The 23,520-nt window shown below is 37.4% G+C and overlaps 2 protein-coding genes across 2 annotated transcripts in view; both read left to right on the top strand.

Annotated features, from left to right (window-relative positions):
- LOC145779150 (complement receptor type 2-like) overlaps positions 1–23,520 on the top strand; it is a 399,260-nt gene that overhangs the window by 279,084 nt on the left and 96,656 nt on the right. The window lies entirely within an intron of this gene.
- Positions 18,734–20,809, top strand: LOC145768897 (uncharacterized). Its single transcript, XM_082580505.1, has 3 exons — positions 18,734–18,782; positions 19,254–19,419; positions 20,634–20,809. The coding sequence occupies exons 2-3, from the start codon at positions 19,257–19,259 to the stop codon at positions 20,807–20,809; spliced, it is 339 nt and encodes a 112-aa protein (XP_082436631.1). The 5' UTR covers positions 18,734–18,782; positions 19,254–19,256.

Below are 23,520 nucleotides of genomic sequence, written 5' to 3'. Positions count from 1 at the left end.
ATTTCGCATTTTCTTCCGCAATGACAAATTGCAACAAACTATCAAAGGAAGGGTCCGCTTTACCACCAAATTTATCACCTAAGAAATTAATGAAGCGTTGACGCGCATAAACGGGCAAACGTTTAGCTAGATCACAGACAAATTTCCTTTCAAGGTAGTCCAACCGCTTGTATGCTGCCGCATATATTTGGCAATCTAGTAATTCTGCCCGAAACTTGCGCCAACCAAAAATGTCAGCCCCCGACACACGCGGTCCAAATCGGATACTTTAAACACAAGCCTCAGAATTAAAACAGCCGCGAACAGAAAATCTTAAAGACAAACGCTCCAATGCCATATTAGTACGCATTGCTTCGTTGTAACCTGGGGTGCTAATTATCACCAAGCTTATGTCTTGTGCAGCAGTTTTAATACACGCTGCTCTCAATCAAGCTCAGTCTCATATCCTCGTATGGGCATTTTTCTAACAAAGCATTTATCTCGTTTCTAAAAACAATAAAGGGCAAAGAAAACCCGTCATATTTTATGAGCGAGGCCATGTCAAGATAGTCCTTCCTTGACGCTCTTTCGCACGCTCCGTCGTAGGCTAGGGGCGGTTGCTGTTCTCTCCTTGCCATTACGTTACCTTCATGCACGGGAAAGCTATGATACCCATCATGGACTGCACGACCCTTAGGGATATACCTAGTAATATCAGTAAATCCTGGCGGAGGTCTAATAGGTCTCTCATAGACAGGTACATTTAAGCTAGGAGCCATTAACTTGTCTGCTTCGTTAACAGCCTCCATGTGGGCACAGAATTTAGACAACACTGAGTGAGGGGCTTTTTTTGGTTTCTCGCTTTCCTTGAGATGGAGACCATCATTCACCTGGCCGCTCGTCTTGGAATCCCGCGTGCGATAACTCCTCAAGCTATGTGTCTTCTCTGTATAGCATTCCGACATGGCCATCTGCTTCTGTAAGCTTGCACGTACTTGTAACTCCCTAAGCTCTCTGGCCAGCTTACGTTCTTCTCGGGCTTCCTGTTCCCGGGCCTCCTTAAGCTCTCTGGCCAGCTTACGCTCTTCTCGGGCTTCCTGCTCCCGGGCCTCCCTCAATTTCCTTGTCTCTCGGGCCTCATCTAAGTGGTTCTCAATTTGAATCTGTTGTACATGAGTTTCTAGATCAATCTGGGCTAGAATATGCGCAGACCTTCTGCTTTTCCCTGCAGATGAGGGAGAGACTCCAATTGTTATGTTTGGCAGGGAAGCTGAACCAACATCTCAAACTCGGGGGCGACTCGAGGTTCGGCGTCCTCCTTCTGCGTAATGGCACAAAAGTCTCTAACCCTCCAATCTAGAGCCTTGACATGCTGTGATTCAAATTGTAAAACTTGGTCTCTAGTTCTCAATTCCCCAAGCTGTCTCGTGGCCGCACTGATGTCACTAAGTAGCTGACGCCTTCGTTGACGGGCTTCCCTGTCATTCTGTAGCCCTAACACTTCCTGTTGAACCTCCTCTCTACCGACCTCTGAGGGCAGTTGCGATTGTACTACTGGTCCACTTACCAGAAGCCGCGCTACGGTGGCCCCACTCTCCGCGACAGATCCACCTCGCCCCACCAAAGAGCGGCGGACCAGCCCCTGTACACTTCCCAGCCCGCCCGAGACCCACAGACAGTCCTCAAGGGAAGCGGCACTCTTAGTTATTTCAGTAACTTATTAAATGGAATATGTACGGCAATCAACAAATTAATCTTTTACTACTAAATTTCAGTAGGCTACACAAATTTGACATAAAAGCTCGATTACATACACAATCAAAATAAGTAGCACACTGACCAGAGGCAGGAAATAGTCCTCGCACCACTGCCCTTACGAGAAGCGTCGCACACTTTGTCCACGTGGTCCAGTTTCAAAATGGCGTTGCGCGCTTCGTCTTGTGGTCGGTAGAATATCACAGTTTCTTGCTCTCCTCGGACAGTTCGATCGTCGACGGATTGTTGGTCTGGTGACCGTACCCCAGCCGCTTCAGGCAGTATAAAGTAATCGTGCTTATACTGCCCCACAGTAGAATTAGTGGCTTCTCGACCTGGAGATCTGGTTTTGCTTTTTCGATTGCTGTTCTTTGGCCGCTTCGGTTGGCCAGCAATATGCGTTTTACAACAGCAGCAAAAAACAATTCTTGTAGCTTCACGATTGAAGTGACCAGCAAAACACAATTGAAGATAGGTAACTACTGCATCACGATTGAAGTGACCTCCGGTTTAACACAATTGAAGATGTTCCTTCTTTCTGATAACAGCTATGTAGGCTATGAACTGCTATTCAACCTGTCTTTTTTCTAACTTTTGACTCAAGTTCCACTACTTCCACATGTGTTGAGTTAAGATGGTATATTGTCAAAAAGAGACGGGTTCAATTGTGATGTGGAATAGTCACTTCACACTCTTATTACGTCCGTCCGTTAGATATACACATCGTAAAAGAAAGACGAAACACGTTTGGAAAACACAAGTTTGAAAAATAGAGAAAGAATGACGAGATTGTCGCTCAAGCGTGACAGTGCATCGCAATGATGACGTCACGATTGCGCGACAACCTATGTCACAATACGGAGACAGATAACTTGGCCGTAATTTCGTGAACAGTATGTGTAGGTCCTTGCAGGAGCTTAGAAAGTGACTTGGTAACCTAGAAGAATATTATTTTACTCTCGCATCAAAAATATTATTCTTTTTGTGTTTCTACTTAAATACTTCATGAAAGTATGTTACAGCACAGGCTACGTATCAAAAATATTTCCGTTGGTTATCATTTCATTGACAGGAAATCGCATACCCCGAGAGATATATGCTTTTGTAAATTTTTACCTGATCATTAAGGGGGGGGGGGGCATCGCCTTTTATCCTCCCCCCTAAATACGCTACTGCTGGGACAAAGCCTTGATAAGTTATTCCTGGAAGTTTCCCATACTTGTAGAGGCTTTTGACGCAGGCCTGGTTACTGAAATTGGTAGAGTGAGTTTTTCCGTTTGTTGAAGTGTTGTTGCCGGGAAATTATTCCATTCACTAGGTGCCGCTGAATGGAGAGCAGTCCTGAAATGCGTTGCTCAAGCGCACATCCCGAGAGTCGAACCAGCGCAGCGTGATCTTGAGCAGGGCGCTTAACCACTGAGCTGTATAGTAGGGTGGATTGTTTTTCAACTTTTTTTCTTAATCGCTTATTAATAGTGCGGAAAAGTTGTGCACTGACATTGTAAGCACAACACAAAAAAAAAATTCAAAATTTTTAATATCTTGGGTTGCCCCAAAGAAGTTGAAATATTGGAAAAAGTGGAAAATTTCCAAAAATTGTATTTTTTGTTTTAGTTTTTAATCGCTTGTTAATAGTGCGGAAAAGTTGTGCACTGACATTGTAAGCACAACACAAAATAATTTCAAAAATTTTAATATCTTGGGTTGCCCCAAAGAAGTTGAAATATTAGAAAAAGAGGAAAATTTCCAAAAATTTCATTTTTTGTTTTAGTTTTTAATCGCTTGTTAATAGTGCGGAAAAGTTGTGCACTGACATTGTAAGCACAACACAAAAAAAAATTTCAAAACTTTTAATATCTTGGGGTGCCCCAAAGAAGTTGAAATATTAGAAAAAGTGGAAAATTTCCAAAAATTTTATTTTTAATTTTTAATCGCGTATTAGAGCGCGGAAAAGTTTTGCACTGACATTGTAAGCACAATGCAAAAATAAATTTCCATAAAAATTAATATCTTGGCGTGCCCCAACAAATTTTAAAATTCAAAAAAGAATTGCAAATTTTTAAAAATTCCATTATTACGCATTTGTAACTGCACTACCTCCTGCGAATCATGGTAAATTACACAGAAAATCAATATTTACAAGAAGAATTATGGCACAAGTACATGTAAGATACGCAAACCTTTTAAGAACATGATCTAAAATCTTGTTTTGTATTGAGACGGGCCCAACGTGGTTAGCGGCACCACACACTGCAACAGAGGCCTCCGTGACAACCTTGACACCTCGCTCGACTGCTTGCGTGTGGCAGGGGAAATTGAGAGAATGTTGGCTTGTGTTGATGTTTTTGAACGACCACAGTTCTCTGTTGTCATTTTCATAGTTATTGGAGGTTTGGTTTTGTCGTTATCGGTTTGCCAGCATATCATATCAACATAACTGACAGCATTAAAACTGAATTTTGGCAGTTTGAAGCGCCGGATTTCAGTGTAAACGGGAATTTCTCGTGCAAGCAGTATACGGCGTATTTCCAGATCACGCACATGTGATTCTTTGTCAAACAGCATTGATAAAAGTATGTTTTCACTGTGGCCAAAAATCCATTTCTTTGAATAACAGGGTCGACAATGACCTTTAGTTTATCCGACAGGTAGCAAGATTTGCTGATGGTTTGCCATAGATGAAAAGCACCGCTGATACAGAGTAGATTGCACTTCATTTCGAACCACATAGGAGCATATACCTTCATGACAAAGGTAGCCAGCGTTTTTAAATTATCAGAGGGTTCTGTGGTCCCTATATACAACCGCAGAATGCGATTCCCCGCAGTTAACCAGCGTGAGTGATTAAGCTTACCTGGACTTCTTGTGGCGAGTGTACTGGGAATTTCTCCTGTACAAACGCAATGACAAATGTCCCGGAGGTATCTTTGGTGTGTGCTTAAATCGGTCACACCCATATGAGGAAAATTACTTGGTATTGATTCAAGTCGTCGGATAGGCATGTTATCACATGTAAGTAAAGCCTTTCCAATCTGTCCGGAATACCCACGAGGACCAGTTGTACTGCCATCCAAAATCTCAAAAAGATGCCGCAGCGGTAATTTGTTTGCGTGGAGTTGACATACCAACCATTGCAACGGTTTTTGAAACTCTAATTCCAACAGTCGGATAACACCGCCTGCATGACCCGTATTTACCACAGTACCATCACACCCCACGACTGTTATTAACACTTTGCTCCTCAAAGGGAGGCCAGATTTGGCCCCCCCCTCATATTTCCTTTGATTATTTGAAGCACAGTAACGCCATGCACTTGGTTTTTCTTGACTTTTCCTAAAATTGCCAGGCGGATCTGATGATATTAAATTTGATGCTAAAAGTTGTGTAGTTTTCTTGTAAATTCAAGATTTTGGTGAATTTTTGCTATTTCTAGCTCACTTCCAGCAAAGCGTGAAATGGATTACATTGCGATAACAAGCCATAAGCTCATAATTGCTTCGTGCATCGATATGCGCGAGCAGAGAGAAACATCCTCTTGGTTTCCTTTGTTTGGTTTGACCTCAATAATACAAAGCGCGTTATTTCTTATGCCACAAAAGAAAAGCCAGTGATCACAAAGCTGTTAATTAGAAACAATAATAGCAAACGTTTTTTGCGTTATCAGCTCTACAAAGAAGAATAACAATCCACGATCAAAATAGTAGGCTATGTAGGCCACAAACTATTCAAAACAGTTGTTTCAAGCAGATAATATTCATTGACGAATAAAAAACGTTACAATAAGAAATCTTCTCTTGGGTAAATGCACGAAAACCTGGTTTCGAAATAAACGTTCTATGGAAATGCTCTCATTGACAAAACTTGCAATTGAGGAAATGTATCACTGCAAATGCTTTTGGGAGAGGCCGAAGAAATGGCGTTTTTGCAAACAGTAATTGTGAGATACATTCAAAATTATGAGATAGGCTCCATTTACACGTAGCAGCTAACTCGATGGCTACAATATGTCCCTTCCCTGCTTTATGTCGCCTACTTGTTGTTATGTCCTGCATTTTTGTTTCACAGTGCACTGTGTGTTGTTCCAAAGAGCGCAAAATGAAGATGATAATGCCTCATCTACATTACTAAATATTTTGTAATGTAGAAGAGGCATAAAGCTAGGCGTCACATCAGACAAACAACAAATCAGCTTTTTTCATCATTGATTCAACATCTGAATACGTTGCGCCAATGTATAAGAGGCCGGCTATTGTGAAGACCCGCCATTTATAAACGATCCGATTATACCAAAAGTGGGACAAATTAGTGGATCAAAGAATGAATAAACAATGCTGAGAAAACTAAATCTAAGTGATGAACAATACCGATGTCTTCATTTATCTTTGAAAAATGCTGCCTAAACTTATCAACAAAAAATACCGTAAATAACGGCAAGGATCCCGAAAGCAGAATTTGCTCGACTTTGGCATGAATGTAGTCAGACATCTTCAGTAATAATTCCACACATACAATAACGGGCTCTCAACGGCTGTAAGATACATAATAATCAACCTGGTTCTGGGCGGTTTGTGTAACAGCTTAGGGGAAGACACTACTTGAAATGATGCACCACACAAAAGATTTTCAATGAAGACTGAGTCTAAAAACCGATGTGGATTGTGCTGCACAATGACTTCAAGTTTAGAACAGAAAATGCACAAAAATGTCACGATAAAAATAAAGACCTTGTGGGAAATTTTCGAGAATCATAACACGATGCAAATACCATAAACGCGTAGTTTGCATGCTGCTCTAAGCTGGCCGGCAACCACAAAGGTAGACAATACAGGCAGTTTATAATTCGAACAGGGCAATAAACATTATAAATACGTAAACCGACAATTTTCTTTTACAAACGTTTTACGTCTAATGGTAAATTTTCCCCCAACAATTTTTTGTGAAGCGCTTGCAAACCACGGTTTTGTAAAATAATTCATCATTATTATTTTTTACTTCTCGGATATTGTAAAACGTCATCAGCAAAATCACAAAAAAAAATTTCATTACTTCAATGTAGTAGGCCTAAGAATTTTTTATAGAATTGTAGCCACGTTGTTTCAACAAAGAAGCCATTTTTTGGCAATATAAAATTATAAAAAATAATTTGCAATCCTGCAAATGTTTGGAAAGAATCTAGGAAGTCTTCTCACAATCTGGCACAAAATGATTATGTTTATTGTATCTCTGCAATATTTTTTACGACAAACTTTGAAGCTTCGTTATAATCATTTTTATCTTTGAATTCAAATGTTAATTTTTTTTTGGCCAGAAACATAATCGCTGCCTTGCTGATGTTGTCGCATTTACGCGTATTTTTTGTGCTTCAAACAATGACGACCCAGGCAGCAATCCATTCCTTTTACATTGATTCAACATTTGTAAACGTTAAATTTATGTAGCTTTGCTGACTGTGGGTTATTTCACATTTCCTTTGTTTACGCATGTTCCTCAATTCGCTGTTGCATTGTTTCGACGCTGGCGGACTAAAAATGTTATTTCAAATTGATTGACACAATCTTCAATAAAAAGTTTAGCTTCGAACTTAGCTTTGTTGATGTAAATGCTGTATTGTTGGTGGATGTAATTTATGAGTCATGTTTATAAACACCCGTAAGCGAAATGACTTATGATGTAGCTTGCATGATATTTGTGATGCGACTTGACACAAATCCACTATTTCAAAAGCACCTAATTTGAACTTAGAAATTTCAGATAATTTCAACAACTTGTTCAATTGTCTTCTCTCTACTAAAAATATTCATACTACAAACTCAATTGTAGACCTAAAATACACAAACGAAGATGTAAACAGCTATTCAAGCAGGCTAAGGTGTTACTTATGAGAAATTTGGTTCCATAAAACTAGAAGCTAGCCATGAGTTTGGGAATGCATTAGTTTAGGACGAAAATGTAAGACAACAAACGCAGTTTTGTTTTTTTTCAAATTCGTGTAACAATATTACTCTGATTGTAACTATTTTAGAATCAATGAGTAGCTTACAATAAGATTTGCTCGCAAGTCGTAAGTAAATCTTTATCAATGCAATGATTTGGCACACCGCACACACACTTCGTGCGTTCGATCGAGCTCATTGTTTTTCAGAACTTTGCATGAAATCGGATTAGCACGGTAATTAAATAGCGGCAAGATAAATCAAAATTGTCGTTTTTGGGTACCTTTGCAAAAATTGAAATATCAAGTTTAACATACAAAATTTTAAAATAATGACTTTTCAAACTTATAGACAAATGATTTTTTTTCACACCAGTGCAACTTTTGTTGAAATAGCATCAGCAGATAACACGTAACAGCTGATTGAATTTGATCCAAAAAAGGCCCCCCCTTGAGCAGTTAACTTCCAAAAAAACGTTGAAAAGCAAAGGGTTAAGCTGGTGTCTGTTCCTCTATCATGAACTGCTGATATTATGGAGTCGGCAATGCTTCTGGCTGTTCCCGCGGTTGGACTTACATGGCCAAAATACTGAGATCCAAGTTCAGCGATAATAATACACGCATGCTCTTCAACAACAGATCTTCTATGAGACACCCCATGATCGTCTACTTCACTCTTTAGTGTCTTGTTTTTTCTGCCATATAAATACAAACCGTGTAAAACGTCCGACCTGGACTCTTGCAATTCTTGTCTAGTTCTACTTCTTGATCTCCTAACTTTGTTTCTATCAATAATACCAGTTTTATCAGCACTATCCATTACCATACCTACGTCTTGCAATGCAGCAGACGCTACAGCGGCCGCTGCTCGATCAGAGATGTCATAGCGACCCCACATAAGTGCCATCGAACGCATCGCCACAGGTCTGGTAGTCTAGTATGGTGGGACGAAATTAGAGTCATAGTCGTCGTCATGAGATCGATTTGCGATCCGTGTAGCTGCGTGAGAGAGATACAGCTTGAAACCTGCAGTAAGTCAAGTGTGTGCTGTGTTGCCTACACATAACACACAAAAGGCCCGCACTAAGGGGAAGGAAGCAAACGTTGGTGAATGCTCATGTTATTAAACAGGATACAGACAACCATGACATCAGCAATGCGAAGTAAATATTGATTTTCGAAAGTTTTCTAAAGCGGTTAAAAACTAAAAACAAAAAATAAAATTTTTGGAAATTTTCCACTTTTTCAACTTCTTTGGGGCACCCCAAGATATTAAAATTTTTAAATTTTTTTTTGTGTTGCTCTTACAATGTCAGTGCACAACTTTTCCGCGCTCTTAAAAAGCGATTAAAAACTAAAACAAAAAATAAAGTTTTTGGAAATTTTCCACTTTTTCCAATATTTCAACTTCTTTGGGGCAACCCAAGATATTAAAAGTTTTGAAATTTTTTTTTGTGTTGTGCTTACAATGTCAGTGCACAACTTTTCTGCACTATTAATAAGCGATTAATAAAAAAAAGTTGTAAGAAAACACAGGAAAATGTCACAGAAATGTAAAACAAAGAGTTGTTTCTTTTTCGCGAGAGATTTCAATTTTGCTTTTTTTTGCAGGCCCAAACATGCAAAGAACGATAAAGATGACAAAATCAAAAATTTTAAAATATTCATTGATAAAACAGTGATGGGAAAACGCTTTCTTAAAAATGCACAGCAACCAAACCTAGAAAAGGAAGAGTAAAAAGAAAACTTTTATTTCTTCGGTTGCAACATTTTCCCACAATCAACACTTGCAACTGTAACAAGGGCGATTTAAATTTTACAATACACAAATGCACAAAAGAAATTCAAAAAGTGACAAGTTTCCCGAACTTTAACCTTTAGAGTCTCGCATTTTAAAACTTTGTTTTGACGTCATAAAAGACTCAGCAAAGCAAAAATTACAGGAAACCGTCTTAGTGCGACTCTGCAGATTGAGAAAAAAAGTAAGTAAAAATAGAGATATAATAAAATACATCTAAACATACTACTTTTATTCACATAAAATTTTATAGATCAATTCCACTTTAATTTCCAAAAGTTCTACAAAAATTACTAGTGAAATATACTTTTGGCGATTAAAATGCAATTATTTCACCAAAAAGGTCGCCAAAGTGATAATAGTGCACAAAAATTCTATTTAAAAGCAAATGAAGGAGAAAGATTATAATTGTTACAATTTGTATGAAACATTAAAACTACAGAAGTAAAAACGTTTTGATGATACGAATTTTAATACAGAGAATATAAAAAAGGGGTAGCAGCACTGCTGATAAAAATACAGTTATGCTACCAGTCAAATTGTAATTTTACAAATAATATGTTGACAAAAATAACTTAATTTGCACAATTTAAAGATGTATTTTGATGATAATTAATCACATATCAGTCCAGCACAGATAACTTTTTATACGACCAAATTTCCATTTGGAAGCCTACTCCTTGTCTTCTCTTTGTTCCTTTTTTCGTTTCGTGAGTTTAGGTTATACTCAGGTTTTAAATTTGCACAAATCCAGTTTTAAGATTGAGACCTGGAGAGCAAAAATCTTGCAACCGACTTTCAAAAAAATGTGGGAAACTTTTTATTTTTTAATAGGTGTTTATTATTATTGTTAAATTATGATTAGATGTATATTTTCTTGTTTATTAGATGCTGCAAAGTGTAAATGATACTGTGACATGCTTTGATGTTACTGGAGAAATGGATTGAGTTTCACTTTTAGCAGCATAATCGTTGCTTAGTTCTCAAATGTAGATACAAACGACCTATGATGCTGCGAGTTCGCTGTGGTAGTACAAGTTTACATTAGCTTTCGGAACATGTGCTATGAGGAATGGTGTTGGAGTCAATGCGTCGTTGTTATATGCGGTACTTTTCCTTGGCTTGAGGCTGTTGTCTTGATTGCTGTCTATTGAGTTTTTGTGTTGTCAAGCATTATCACTGTAAATTTGTTGAATCTGTTGATTAATAGATTAACCGTATCTGTCACTGCTTCCTTTTGGCGTCAAGAGTTACTGGCCGAGACCATCAGGTCTACGCCTCTCTTATTGCTAATTACTCCGTCGGCTTATATCAAATCACAACGGGAAAAAGTATGCCGTTGGTCAAAAGCCTTATCTATCACTTCAATCAATTTATTTCGCAAAATATATTCGTGATTGTGTATTTTAGGTAGAAAAGGTGATAAAGACTCGGTTTTTGACCTATTTTCGCCATTTCTTGGCCAAATTTCTCAGTTCATATTTTATTTTGAAAGTCCTCTTGCATAGAATACAGAATTTCATCAATTTTGTTTTTCCGTTTTTGTGCAAACAGTATTCCATGCACTTTTTGCACTACAAAGCAATTTGCGCAAATAATAAATTACCTTCCTAATTGATGTCTGCCAGCAAAGAATGACTCATATCGCGTCAAAGACCAACTTCCTACCCAGACAGCAAAATCGACGTTGAATCAATGTAAAAATGACGGATTTTGCTGCCTGGGTAGAGAATGGAATTTTAGCGCCGTCGTGTTATGACTGACACACACAAAATGAAACCGCAACCTAATAGTAAACTGTCAATCAAGCTATTGAATATCAGGAAATTTCTTGCATTTTATAACTGGCTGTGACAAAATGTTTATTGTGGACTTCACAATTATGCGTTACCAACATAATCGGGATTAAAAGTTGGGGCAAGAAAAAAAAGTAAAAGCCAAGAAATCTCAGGCTTCTAGCGTCACTGCTTCTATGTGAAATTGTAGAATTAGCAGAGGGCGAGACCATAAGGTCTACGCCAGTAACAGATACGGTTAAGCGACATAATTCTTCCATTTTACTGTGAAAAGCTTTGATTCTTTGTATCTATTTTGTAGACGTTTATTACAAACTTCTGTTTTTGTTTACGTCATTTATGTTTGTTCCATTCAGACTTACAATGTCAGCGCTTTCGGAGGAGGCTCTGTGATAAACAATCGCTGGGTGTTAACAGCTGCTCATGTTTTCGAAGAAAGTCGCTATTTAACCAATTGGCCTCGCAATGTATTATTGACTATGGGTGAGTTTATGAAAAATGATATTACTTTGTTGCAACTGAACTTTTTTTAATCGACCTCCCATAGCCATGGAAAGGAGTACAAAGTATAAAATCAAATTGCAACCATACTTTTAGGACAAACAAAACTAACTTCAATCTGTTCAGTTTTTCACAAGTACAACAAAAACAAGATGGTTCAGTTCGAACACAATTAAATGGAAAAACTGTTGAAAAACATTAGTTGCTTCTGCGATCTGGTTGGTGCCATAACAGACACTTACGATCATTCATCTCGATGTCTTATCTCAGCACACTTTTATTTTAGGAATTAGTCGACTTCCTCTGAGAAGACCAGTGTCTCTTCCTCCAGGAGCAAGGGTGTTTCTTTCAGAAGAAATTTTTATTCACGAAAGATTTTCATCATCTAATTATGATTACGATATCGCACTGGTAAGTTGATTTACTTTGTATACCTCTGAGAACTACGCATGTCTGTGATGACTTCTGCACTATAGAAAAAAATATCATAATATCTTCCAACTCAACCTAAGCAACCAAGTTGTTTAACCTCCAGCGCTTAACTTTCTTATAATTACGTCGTCATAGCATTTCTTTAATTGGTCATTTCCTTTTGCAAGCGTCAATTCAGTGAAGTCTGACATCTTGCGGCAGTATGTCCGTACAAACTGGAGAAATCTTTAGAAATACAAGAGTGCAAAATCTTCTAGTAGCAAGTTTGGCAATAAATGATACGCACTGCTTGGGCAAAAGCTGCCTTAAGCCAATCATCGTCGATATCAGTTATGAGGACTTACGCAATAGCATGGACACCAATTTAAGGTAATAGCCTACCATCTGTGCTCTGCGTATTTATTTTGGCTATAAGCAAACTTGAGTCGTTTGATAATTTCTGCGAGACGCTTTAAAACTCCATTGCAAACTTTTCCACGCAAACCTTGTGTATAAGTCGGTTGTATGCAATTTTATTGAACTATGGTTTCATTGCATCTTATGATCACACAGATAAAAATTGGTCAGCGAATGGTTGCAAGCGGTGACAGATGGGTCAGCAATGGAGGCGGGGGTTGGGTTAATTACTCCCCACACATCAAGCGAGTTTGTTTACCTTGCTTGAAAGGAAACTGTATTGGAAAACACCTTCAACAAATTGGAGAATTGAATGGAAATGAAACTAAAGAGGAAAGATGTAGAAAGGAAGGTGTGTGGTAATTAAAAAGTACTTGCAATTGATTGATTTCTGTTTGAGAAATGATTGTATAATATAATCTGCATAATTGATCTATCTGCACTGTCTAAGTATCAAAGGTTCGGTCAACAGTCTCAATATTTTATTAGAAATCGATTTCATGAGAGGCCGTAGCCCTCACATCGTCAGTCTAGAATGAAACAAGTTACGGTTCGTGCAAAGAAAACAAAAATATACGCACTATGACATAATAAGAATAAAACAAAGGTGTGAATGCCACGGGAATGCATAGTAGTGGCGTCAACACTAGGTCAAAAGTAAATAAATAATTGGTAGAAAATAGACAAACTATTTCACTGCAGGTAAAATCATGGATTGAATATTAATGGTGGATTTGATCTTGTGAGGCCATTTGTCTTCACAAGCGTCAAGGCGGTCTAAACTAGGTTGTTCAAGAAAAGTAACACTGAAGTACTGAAACAAACACTAGAAGATCCGCATAGTTCCGATTGTACTGTATCCTTCGACAACTTTTTATAATTGGTCAGCTGATTTCCAATGGTTTTAGGTCTGGCATACGTAACCATGGCATTCGGTTTTAATTCTTTTTCTTTTTCTGTAAGCTTCAACAATTTGGGGAATGCTGTAGCTAATGCAATGCGGTTCATTTTATTATTTTCCAGTTTTTTGGTGTTGAATCTATCTTTCCAGTTCGAAGCAAGTGCCATTACATCGGATGTCATGTCTTCAGGGAAGTCGGATCTAAGTGCTCTATCTTTTAAACGCTGAAGGCTAGATAGGAAGTCTTCGTCACATTCGTTCAGATGGCGTAGCCGCAAGGCTTCGCTGTAAACGATTGACTTGAAAGTCGTCAATGGATGATGCGAGGCGCCATTGATGAAGCAGCGATCTAGGGCAGTACTTTTGACAAAATCTTCTGTCACAAACTTGAACTTTGTATGATGACTGATGCAATGGTTGACATCCAAGAATTCCACTGTGCCTGACTCTTGCGTAGTGTCGGTTTGCCGGAATGTAAGATCGAAATCAAATTTTGCGAAACTTTCTCTCAGTGCGGATCTGATTGAGTTTGTAGTCGTCGTACCAACTGATATGCAAATAATGTCACCGATGAATCTTTTAAATACACAAGCTTCTTGCAGGATAGTTTTTGAAGCTTGAAGGATATATTGCACGGTGATGTTTGCCAGGGAAACGCAATGATTGTCACCTGTGACAATCCCATCAGTTTGGGTGAAGAAGTTTTCCCCATACTGGGTTACAACATTATTCATACAAATTTCATTCAACTGAATAATTGTCCTTTTAGCTTCTGCAGGGTAGGTAGTCTGCGTTGCAAGTGCGTTTTCCAAGGCTTCATTGACTACACTGCGTTTAAGTGACGGATACAGCGCTTTGACATCTGCTGCGACAATGTAGAGTGTTGACGTTTTTAAACAATCTTCAATGGTGTCTGCGGTTTTGATTTGCCAAGCTATCAGTTCTTTTATGTAGTGTTTACTGTCTCGACAATATTCATTCGGTTGTGTTTGACAAAATATTTTACTGATTGGTCACTGATTGGATTGGACTTTTACTGATTGGATTGGACATGGTGATTAGAATTAACGCCTCGACAGCACTTTACTTCTTCGCATTAGCACTGACCACTGCAGCTTTCTTGAAAGAAAATCGTCTATCGGTACCTTTAACTTTATGTACCAACTTCGGTAGAGCGCCAAACACCGTCTCCTTAGCCACTTTGGCACCATCTTCAGTGTCTATGGCTATTTCAAGAGCACGTGAAAAAGTAAGATTGTCAGGTTTAATTTTAAAGAGCTGCTTTAAGAACTGCTTCCTTTCCTACCGAGCACATAAAACAAGTACGCAAAGTTTCATCTAAATGATTGGTAATAGAAAAAAAGTCGCACGTGGTAGCGGCTTGCCTTATTCGTGCACCCAGTTCTGGAACAGTCTCACCTGGTTTTCGCTTCAAGTTGCTCCAGAAGCGAAATCGTTCACAAATAACGAAGCGCTTAGGGTCGAACTGTGCCTTCATGTACTTCGAAATTTCCTCCATTGTAAGTTCATTGATTGGCTTTGTTGTAGACTCGTGTGCGGCCAGATTGAGAATCATCTTGTAGATGCTGCTGACTGGTTGGTGAGGAAAACTTGAGCCTTCTTATCATCAGGAACGGACTGTGCTTTTACGAATGTGCAAAAACGAGACCAATAATTAATCAGTCTAAAGTTGCAAAGTTGAATCAAACTCACAAGATTAAGGAATAGCTTGAGATACCCGATTTTTGTTTTCCGATTTGCCAGGAATTTTGAGGGCTGAAATTAACTCCTTCAGTTGTTCTTCATGATGACGTTCTTGCTGCTGCGTTTGTTGTCGCATGTGCTGTAGTTGAACCTGCGTCAATTCCAAGACATTTTCCATCTTGAGTAGAAGCTAATTGTAAAAACTAAAACTTGCAGAAATTGAAACTTGTAGGAGCTAAAACTAATCACTCTGCGTAGCACTGTAACTTTCTCTCTGAGTTGATCAGCTATCCCATCCTCGTCGCCAAATAACTCTGTTGTGTTTTTACCTCATGCAACAAGTGTCATACAAATGTTTTTCTACTTTATTCAAAATTGCAATACTGGTTTCAAAAGGCGTGCACTCAAAATATATTGTGAAACAAAACGAGAAGCGCTGATTAGCAAAAACGCAAAAGAGGAGACCTAAGGGGAACGAAAGCAAGGTACAATGTTTCAACGAAAACAAACAAAATACACAACAGGGATGTAGCCTACAATCATGGGTTGATTAGCAAACTGAACTAGCCCGGAAATTTAGAAATAATAACGGCTCACTTTTACCAAACTCCATTTTGTATTCGAAAAATGCTCATTTTCCAAACTATTTAGCCCATTTCAGACAAAAAGTTATGCACCGTAATAGACTATCATGTGTAAAATTGAACTTTGTATTTATTTGTAGCAAGCTTCTATTTATAAATTAAACTTGGATGATGATGCTGCTTGCTTACATGAATTTGAAGGCTAGGTAATTTTATTATGTGTTAATTATGTGTTTTATGTACTTTTTGTTTTATTTACGTTTCGCACCCAAACAAAAATAAAATGATCATCCATTCTATGCTTAAATTATTTGCAAAATTTGATTTAAAAAACGCCTTTATTTCACTATAACGCTGTCCGATGTTTGCATAGAAATAAAAGATTAAATTACATTGAAAAAATGTTACCTTGCTTTCCCAGTGGCTTGCTGTGAATTATCACTTGTTTAGTCAAGAGTTGTGTTAAATTTTGTGTTTCACATACAATCAAGATTATTTAAAAAAAGTCCATGATGACTTGCTGTAAAAACGCTGTTATATGTATTGGTTTAATATGTATTCATACGTATGCGTGAACCCGACAAATCAAACAATATCGAAATCGAAATTGTCTAAGTTCTAAGGGGAATGCATTAGATCTCTTATGATTTTTTCAATTTGCATAGCTTCTAGAAATGTATAGTAAAAGTGTTTTACCTCATGTAAACATACTTTTGTCAAATATTTGCTACGTGATAGTACCTTTGATAAATAAAATTCCACCACTTGACTTTAGGAGCGTGGTTGCTTCAAGACAACAATGCAGATGAAAAGAATATTCTGGCTGCAATCACTGGGTTCGGTTCTGAGTCACCAACTGACATAACAATATCCAACAAACTCAAACAAGGCTTGATACGTCTGTGGAGTGGAAACAGGTAAACTTTCTCTCAAAACTTTGTTATGCTTTCAATTGTTTAACTTGCTGATGAATGCAGAGTTCTGGTGACAAATGCTTGTTTTTATAATTTTGTTTTAGATGTAGTCAATTTCATCGATTAATTTTCAGTGTTCAGTATTCAGTTGTTGAACAAAAGCCTCAAGATCTTTCATAAATATACCAATGCTAATCAGTTAAGTTTGATCAAGTTCATCAAATAATGCACAGTAATTCATCAATGTAATTGATTTATGGTAACAAGTTCGTTATATAAGTTAAATCTTTGTTTTTTTTTGCAATCTGATATAGATGAAGACCTATAGAAAACAAACAAACTATAGCTATAAAAGAAAATTTGTGTAATCAATCAGTAATTTTATTTAATCAGTTTTGACCAAGCATTTGATAATTAAATAATCATCGTCCATTGCTAAGTAGCAATAATCATTGCTCACACAACTTCAGATGCAGATTAAATCGAAATAGATTGGATAGATTGGTTAAGAGTGAAGGATTACCCCAGGACATACCCGAATTCACTGACAACATGGTTTGTGGGATTGGGCCCAACAAGAACAATGTAGTGGACGCATGCCAGGGTGACAGTGGAGGTCCCTTAATGCGACAGGTTATTGAATATACTTTTTAAGAATAGAATATCTTTCAAATTGTTTGCAATCGTTGCCTTGAGTGAATATCTGCCTCTTCAATCGAAAGCTGTCCTTTTGCATAAGCCACTAAATGTCTACAGGTTTAGCAAAAAAAAATTTACAGATTGAGATTGTTGCTACATACCATAAGCTTTGTATAATGTATTCCAATGCATCGTGGAATTTTCTATTTCTTTTCAAAGAAAAAATTTGCAAAAATATGTATTTTGTTTGTATGTCTGAATTATATATTTTGCTTGCTATAAAAACCTTTTATGTTCTTAATTGTAAAGTAATAAGAACGAAACTTCGACACTTTATGAACTGGTGCTGGAAGCATTAGTATACGTATTTAATACGTACTGCGTAGTGTATATTACCGGTTTGTGTAGGTTTAGCTTTTTGTTTTATTATGTGACGTAAAGGTTGCGCTATTCAAAAGTCTTTAAATAATCCAATACATCTTATTGTTGTTTTGTTGTTTTTGGTTGTACTGTACATAAATTGTGTTACGGTTATTACATTATTCCGATATTAAGGTTGTTTTAGGCCTATGGTACTGTGTGTTTGTAATTGAATCGACATGGAAAGGTCTTCAACAACGGTCTTGTCATATTTCTGACCCACTTTGAAAGCAGCACTGACTGAGTAACTGCGGAAAACCCAGGTCTACTAGGTCATCGCATAATGGACATTGTTGATGTATTTGTGACTACAGTAGATACCTGCGCCTAACCCAACAGACTATACTGCAATAAACCTTGCATTTTTTCCTTGATGTTTAATTTAAAAGACTTTGCACTGAAGATGTGCTCCATGTTCGGTGGCACATACATTTTCTAAAGTACTTTATCAATTATTGAAAAGCAATTATTGAGAAGTGATAGAAAAGCGACCTACGTAACAGAACGGCTGATGAAACCCTGGAGACTTACGTCTGTCGACCGTCGAATTTAATAGACCATAGACCACACTGGCCTATGCCATCTCGCTTGTATTCCAAGAAACTGGAGTTGGCATTCCTTTCTGTCCTCTGCCCTTGAGCTGATGCAGCACATTTAGTGATTACAGTATATTGCCAGTGCTGCAAATTGGATAGAAGATACTTGGAATGCAACATCAAACTCCAAGTTTTTGCGATACATCAAGTAGCGCAGACTTTACAATTCGACCTGCCCAGCTCGTTAGAGTTAAATATCATAATTTCAATCATTTAACGTAAAGTTATAAAATCGAGTGCAATCAAGAGTTGGCTTCATTTATTAGTAAGTTATATAATCAGGTTATGCAACATTGTAAAACTGATATTTCAAACAACTATTGAGACAACAACTCTTTCTTTCTCTTCTTTAGATTTGTTTTTAGTTTGACCCAAATAAGGCAAAGTATTGGATTTGTGAAAGATTTAAGAATCAGAAATGCAAAATTATTTGTTGTGAGTATGTAATGTTTGTGCAGACCACTCAAACAGTACTTGCCATAATTGTCATATACTTTTGTAAGTACATTGAACTAGGCACACAAGATATTTTCAATGTTCTTCAATTTTTGTGATGAGTTTGGCTGTACATATTCAGTGTTGAGTTGATATTTCTTCGTTGAAATAACAACAATTTTTAAAATTATTCAAAAAAACACAGATAGATTTAATTTTACGCTAATGTATACCGGATAATGGAAATTTGAGTGTAATCTGATTTCAAAATAAAGTAGTTGGTGTCCTCTGGACCCCAATAGTAAGCAATGTAATTTTTTTTGGTGATCGGACAGTTAAACTTAACGTTGCAAGATGTAGATTCCTATATTTGAATCAGTTTTGTGTAATTGTGAGATCCAACTGCAAAAGATTGATTGCTATAACATATCTTTAATTCCCAAAACAAATAATCTTTCAACGGTTCTTCAGGTGATGACTGAAGAGAGGAAGAGTTGCTGGGTGCAATTGGGGATCATTAGTTGGGGTGTGAGCTGTGCCTTATCGTACCATGATGAGGGGTCTACAAAATACTACCCAGGATTTTACGCTAAAGTGACCTCTTTGATTGAATGGGTGTCGAACAAGACGCATGGCGGTGAGTTTGTTAACTTAAAAATAAAGTCATAGTTTTCATCATAACAAAATGATATGGTTAAAAAACAAAGACTTTTATTGAAAAGTGAGATTTCAAGTTGTTAATAATGTTAAATGCAATACACATGTAAAGAGTCGTAACCTGTTAATTGCGGAATTAATTCTGGTCCTCTGAGATCCTCTGAGGATAGGCCTCCCCTACCCCCCCATAGTATGCTCATCTTACTACTAACATGTAAAGAGTCTTAACTTGTGCGGAGTTAATTTTTCGAAACTTGCGTTACTGTGCGTAGTTGATTTAGCTACTTTGCAGTCTTTGTTGTCGCATTGTTACTTTATACTGTTGAGGAGGCCCCAGCCAACAGGGAAATGACGTTTTGTTTTAACCCTTTGCTTTTCAACCCTTTTTAAAAGTTTACCTGCTCAAGGAGAGGGAAATTAAAGGTCAAATAAATTTCTATTAAGCAGTTCTGATGAGTCTTCAATCGACGAAAACTAATTCCGCAATATAGCAATATTGCCATTAATCTTGTATGGTCATTTTGTTAGATGAGATAAAATAAAGAATATTTTTTGCAGTGAACCATGGCCACCTGAATTTGCGGCCTGTCTTGTCACATTTTGAAGATTTTGATTACCGTTACTGCTAGTGTCTGACTGACATTTTCTAAGGTTGTTTCTACTTTATGCTTACTCTTAATTGTACAACATACTTTTTTTTGCCTTGAGGAAGCACTAGAAAATGAGGAAAAGTAAGTTGAAAAACGCTTAATCATAATGTTGAAAAGCGATTATCTGTCTGGTAGAATTTTGAAGTCAAGTTGTCTTGTTTTTCAACTTCTAATGATGTTAAAACCAATTGTTTCACTCGAGGAAGACAGTACAGTAGACATTAAAGTATAATTTTTACAAAAACTCTTTCATATAGTCACCAAAAGTTGGCAAAATCTGAAAAATTCTGCAGAATGTGAAAAATCAGGGACATATATCTAGGTAGCCATGAGTGAACCAATGTTTTTGTTCTTATATTACTTATATTTCTAAGTGTTGAGAACTAATTCACATTTTTTATTCTCTTGTTATTCCTGCGATTTCTGTCCAGTGTGCATTCTAGGTTGCACAGTTGAAAGTGACAACAATCTCCAATGTTTTGTCGATCACGAGGAAAAGCTGAAGAATATTTTAGTTCATATTCGATTTGTGTTAAATTTTCAGAAATTGGGTGTTTTAAAGATCTATCGAATGTTGAGCCAGGAAGACGCTGCCCAAAGTCATGTCGCAAGGATGCTGATTGCAGTGGACGCAGAAAGAGATGCAGATGTGATGACGCATGTGGAATGGTTTGCTTCAATCCAGGTTTTCCTCCTGTTCTCGTCAGTTTCATTCCATAAAATATTTAAAAATTACTAATGCAACAAAATGTATACCTCTATTAGTTGAGCGTTTTAAAGACATCTCTCTATTTTGTGGCCTCTAATGGACAAAGAAACTAACTGACAACAACTGGAAACATCACACTGTCACTTTCGTTGACCGGGTCTGTGTAATTCGCAGCACAAACAAATAAAACTGGATTCTCGTTGCTTTGCAAGCCACCATGCTGGTTGCCACAATCAATATGCTACGCATCGGAGCTGTGTTATAAACACAGCTGGCGATAGAGAGCAGGAAATGACGTTTCTTCGGTCGGTTTCCGGCTTGATCAAAATTTTACAGGGGATTTTGTTAACCCATTAAACGCGCACCTATTTCTAGAAGCTAATTTTTTTAATTTTCTGATATGCTAGTAGCACCCTTCCAGTTTCGATAATAATTAGTTAAAAATATTAGTATATGGTTTGAAATCTATATGTGACCGCATCATGGATGTGTTTTTCATGTAAATATTCTTCAAAAGCTTGGTTTATGATTAAACAATTCCATGTTTTTCCAGGGCTGAAATAACAGCTAATGTTTCAATAGAGTCGAACACTTTTTTATAGTCTGTTAGTCCAAGGCAGAGTGGAATATTGTATTCATTTGTTTTTTCGATTAGTTGGTTGTCTATGTTGAAACCTTTTCTAAAGCCAGCTCGTTTTATAAGTTGTGGATAGTCTAAATTTTTAGTAATTTTGTTATTAATTACTCTGGTGAAAAGCTTGTAAACTATCGAGAGTAGGTTAACCGGAAGATAATTTTCGAAGTGTTTTTATCTCCTTTTTTTTGTAAAAGTATAATGAAAGTATTTGTTTGTTTGTTTGTTATATCTTTATCCTGCATTGCGAGAAAGCGGATTTGGGCGCTATGCATCGGTGTACGCCTTCCGACGTACACCTGACCCACGCTGCAGCCGACGGCAATGTCTGTTTCCGGTTGTCTACTCTACTTATGGCTTAAATTTGGTACTACCCATTACAACTCGAAATCGGCATTACTATCGGCACAACTCGAAAGCGGCATTACTCGAAATCGATTACTGGGTAGAGGCAATTATCGTAAAGTTTCTTGCCCAGAGAAACAACAGCAAGTTTGGGTGGCTGGAGTCGAACATGCAGGCTCTCGACTGCGAGCCCAACGCGCTAACCACTCGGCCACTGCTGCCGACTCGAGTATTTTACCAGCTGGATGGAAAGTGACTTGTTTTAATGCATTCTGTACAAGAGGGCTAAGAAGCTTAATCGTGCTCTTTAGCGTCGCTTCCAATGTTCACTTGGTTAAGAGCTTGAACGTTTAGAAATTTCAGGTTTGTTTGTAAATATGTATAGTCTCTACATCATTGCGTATCTCATGGCTTAGACTTCTCCATGTCCACTTGTGTTGTGTTTTTTTTTTTGTGAACATGATGTTTGTGATGCTAAAGTATTTTCCCAAGCAAAAATTGAGTTTTCTCCGCGTTCGTTTCTTGTTCCGTATAAATATTTATTAAACCGTAAAAACAAAACAAAGTAACCTTAGCGGGTTTAACATAATGTATTACGCAGAAAAATATATAATATAATAACTCAAACACAAACGTTTCGACACGTACGTGTGTCCTCATCAGGAATTATTTAAAATCTGCAAAATACCTAAAATGGAGAATGTAAGATAAATTTGACTTTGCACAATAACTGTGACGACACCCCGGACTGAAAAGCACAAACTGCTTTTCTAATACCTGAAGATTATCTGGCAGTAGTAAGCGGACAGCTGGAGACAAAGAAGTTAAAGTCTTACTGGGTCTACGGGCATAATGGTGAGGAGAGATTTATTAAAGGAAAGTCAATTAACTGGAAAAGTCGGCCATGTGATGTCAATTCAGTACATTTTAATACAAAAATCGTTAGCAAGGATACATATTGAAACTCACGGTGGTGGGCACTAGTTACTTTTAAAGTAACTGAGTTACAGTTACAGTTACTTCGCTCAAAAAGTAACTAGTTTCAGTTACAGTTACCGTTTTTTAAAAAGTAACTAGTTACAGTTACAGTTACTAGTTACAGTTACTTTTCAAAGAAAATGGATGCATATGAGTACTGATCTACAACTATTCTTTTTTCCATAAAGTACAAGTTGAAAAATACATGATAAAGGGCAAGATGATACTTTGTTCGTAGCTGTTGCCTAACTACAAAGCACTCCAAAAGACCAGCGACCACTCTGCTAGCTGTCCACATACTATAATGCTTCTAAGAATCCATAATCTAACCCCAAAATCAAAACGTCGGCCAACCGAATATAAAACAATAAAAAATCTAAAAAACGACATGCACAGGACACTCCGTGATAAGCAGTATAGCGTGTCAATATTTTTATACGGGTATCTAAAATGAACGAAGAGTCACAACATCAATTTCCTTTCAGAAACATCAATATTTCAAAATGTTGATTGCTAAGTCCAGCTTGCTTTGGCTCCAAAATATCCTTTCCAAGGGAGAGCAGTCTTGCAACAGCAGCACTGGAGGGGATAGGGGTATTGTATCGGAAGAACAAACGCCTCATGGCTTCATTGGGTAATGCATTAGACGTAACCGCCTTTGCTGGGTTACGTTCGAAAAATTCATTCAAAATTTTTGCGGCACTAACTTCCTTTTTTTTGTGTTTTCAAATAACAGAGCAAAAAATTCATCTGTTGCATACCTGT

This window comes from Aplidium turbinatum, chromosome 1 (genome assembly GCF_918807975.1).
Source record: "Aplidium turbinatum chromosome 1, kaAplTurb1.1, whole genome shotgun sequence".
NCBI classification, from domain to species: Eukaryota; Metazoa; Chordata; class Ascidiacea; order Aplousobranchia; family Polyclinidae; genus Aplidium; species Aplidium turbinatum.
The sequence above is the reverse complement of the archived record's forward strand: the minus strand, read 5'-3'. Positions and strand labels throughout refer to the sequence as shown.

Bases quoted from the DNA above. Each gene is read 5' to 3' on its own strand.
- LOC145768897 (XM_082580505.1), top strand. From the start codon at position 19,257: ATGACTGAAGAGAGGAAGAGTTGCTGGGTGCAATTGGGGATCATTAGT. The intron at 19,420-20,633 runs GTGAGTTTGTTA...TTAAATTTTCAG, and splicing joins GTCGAACAAGACGCATGGCG to AAATTGGGTGTTTTAAAGAT.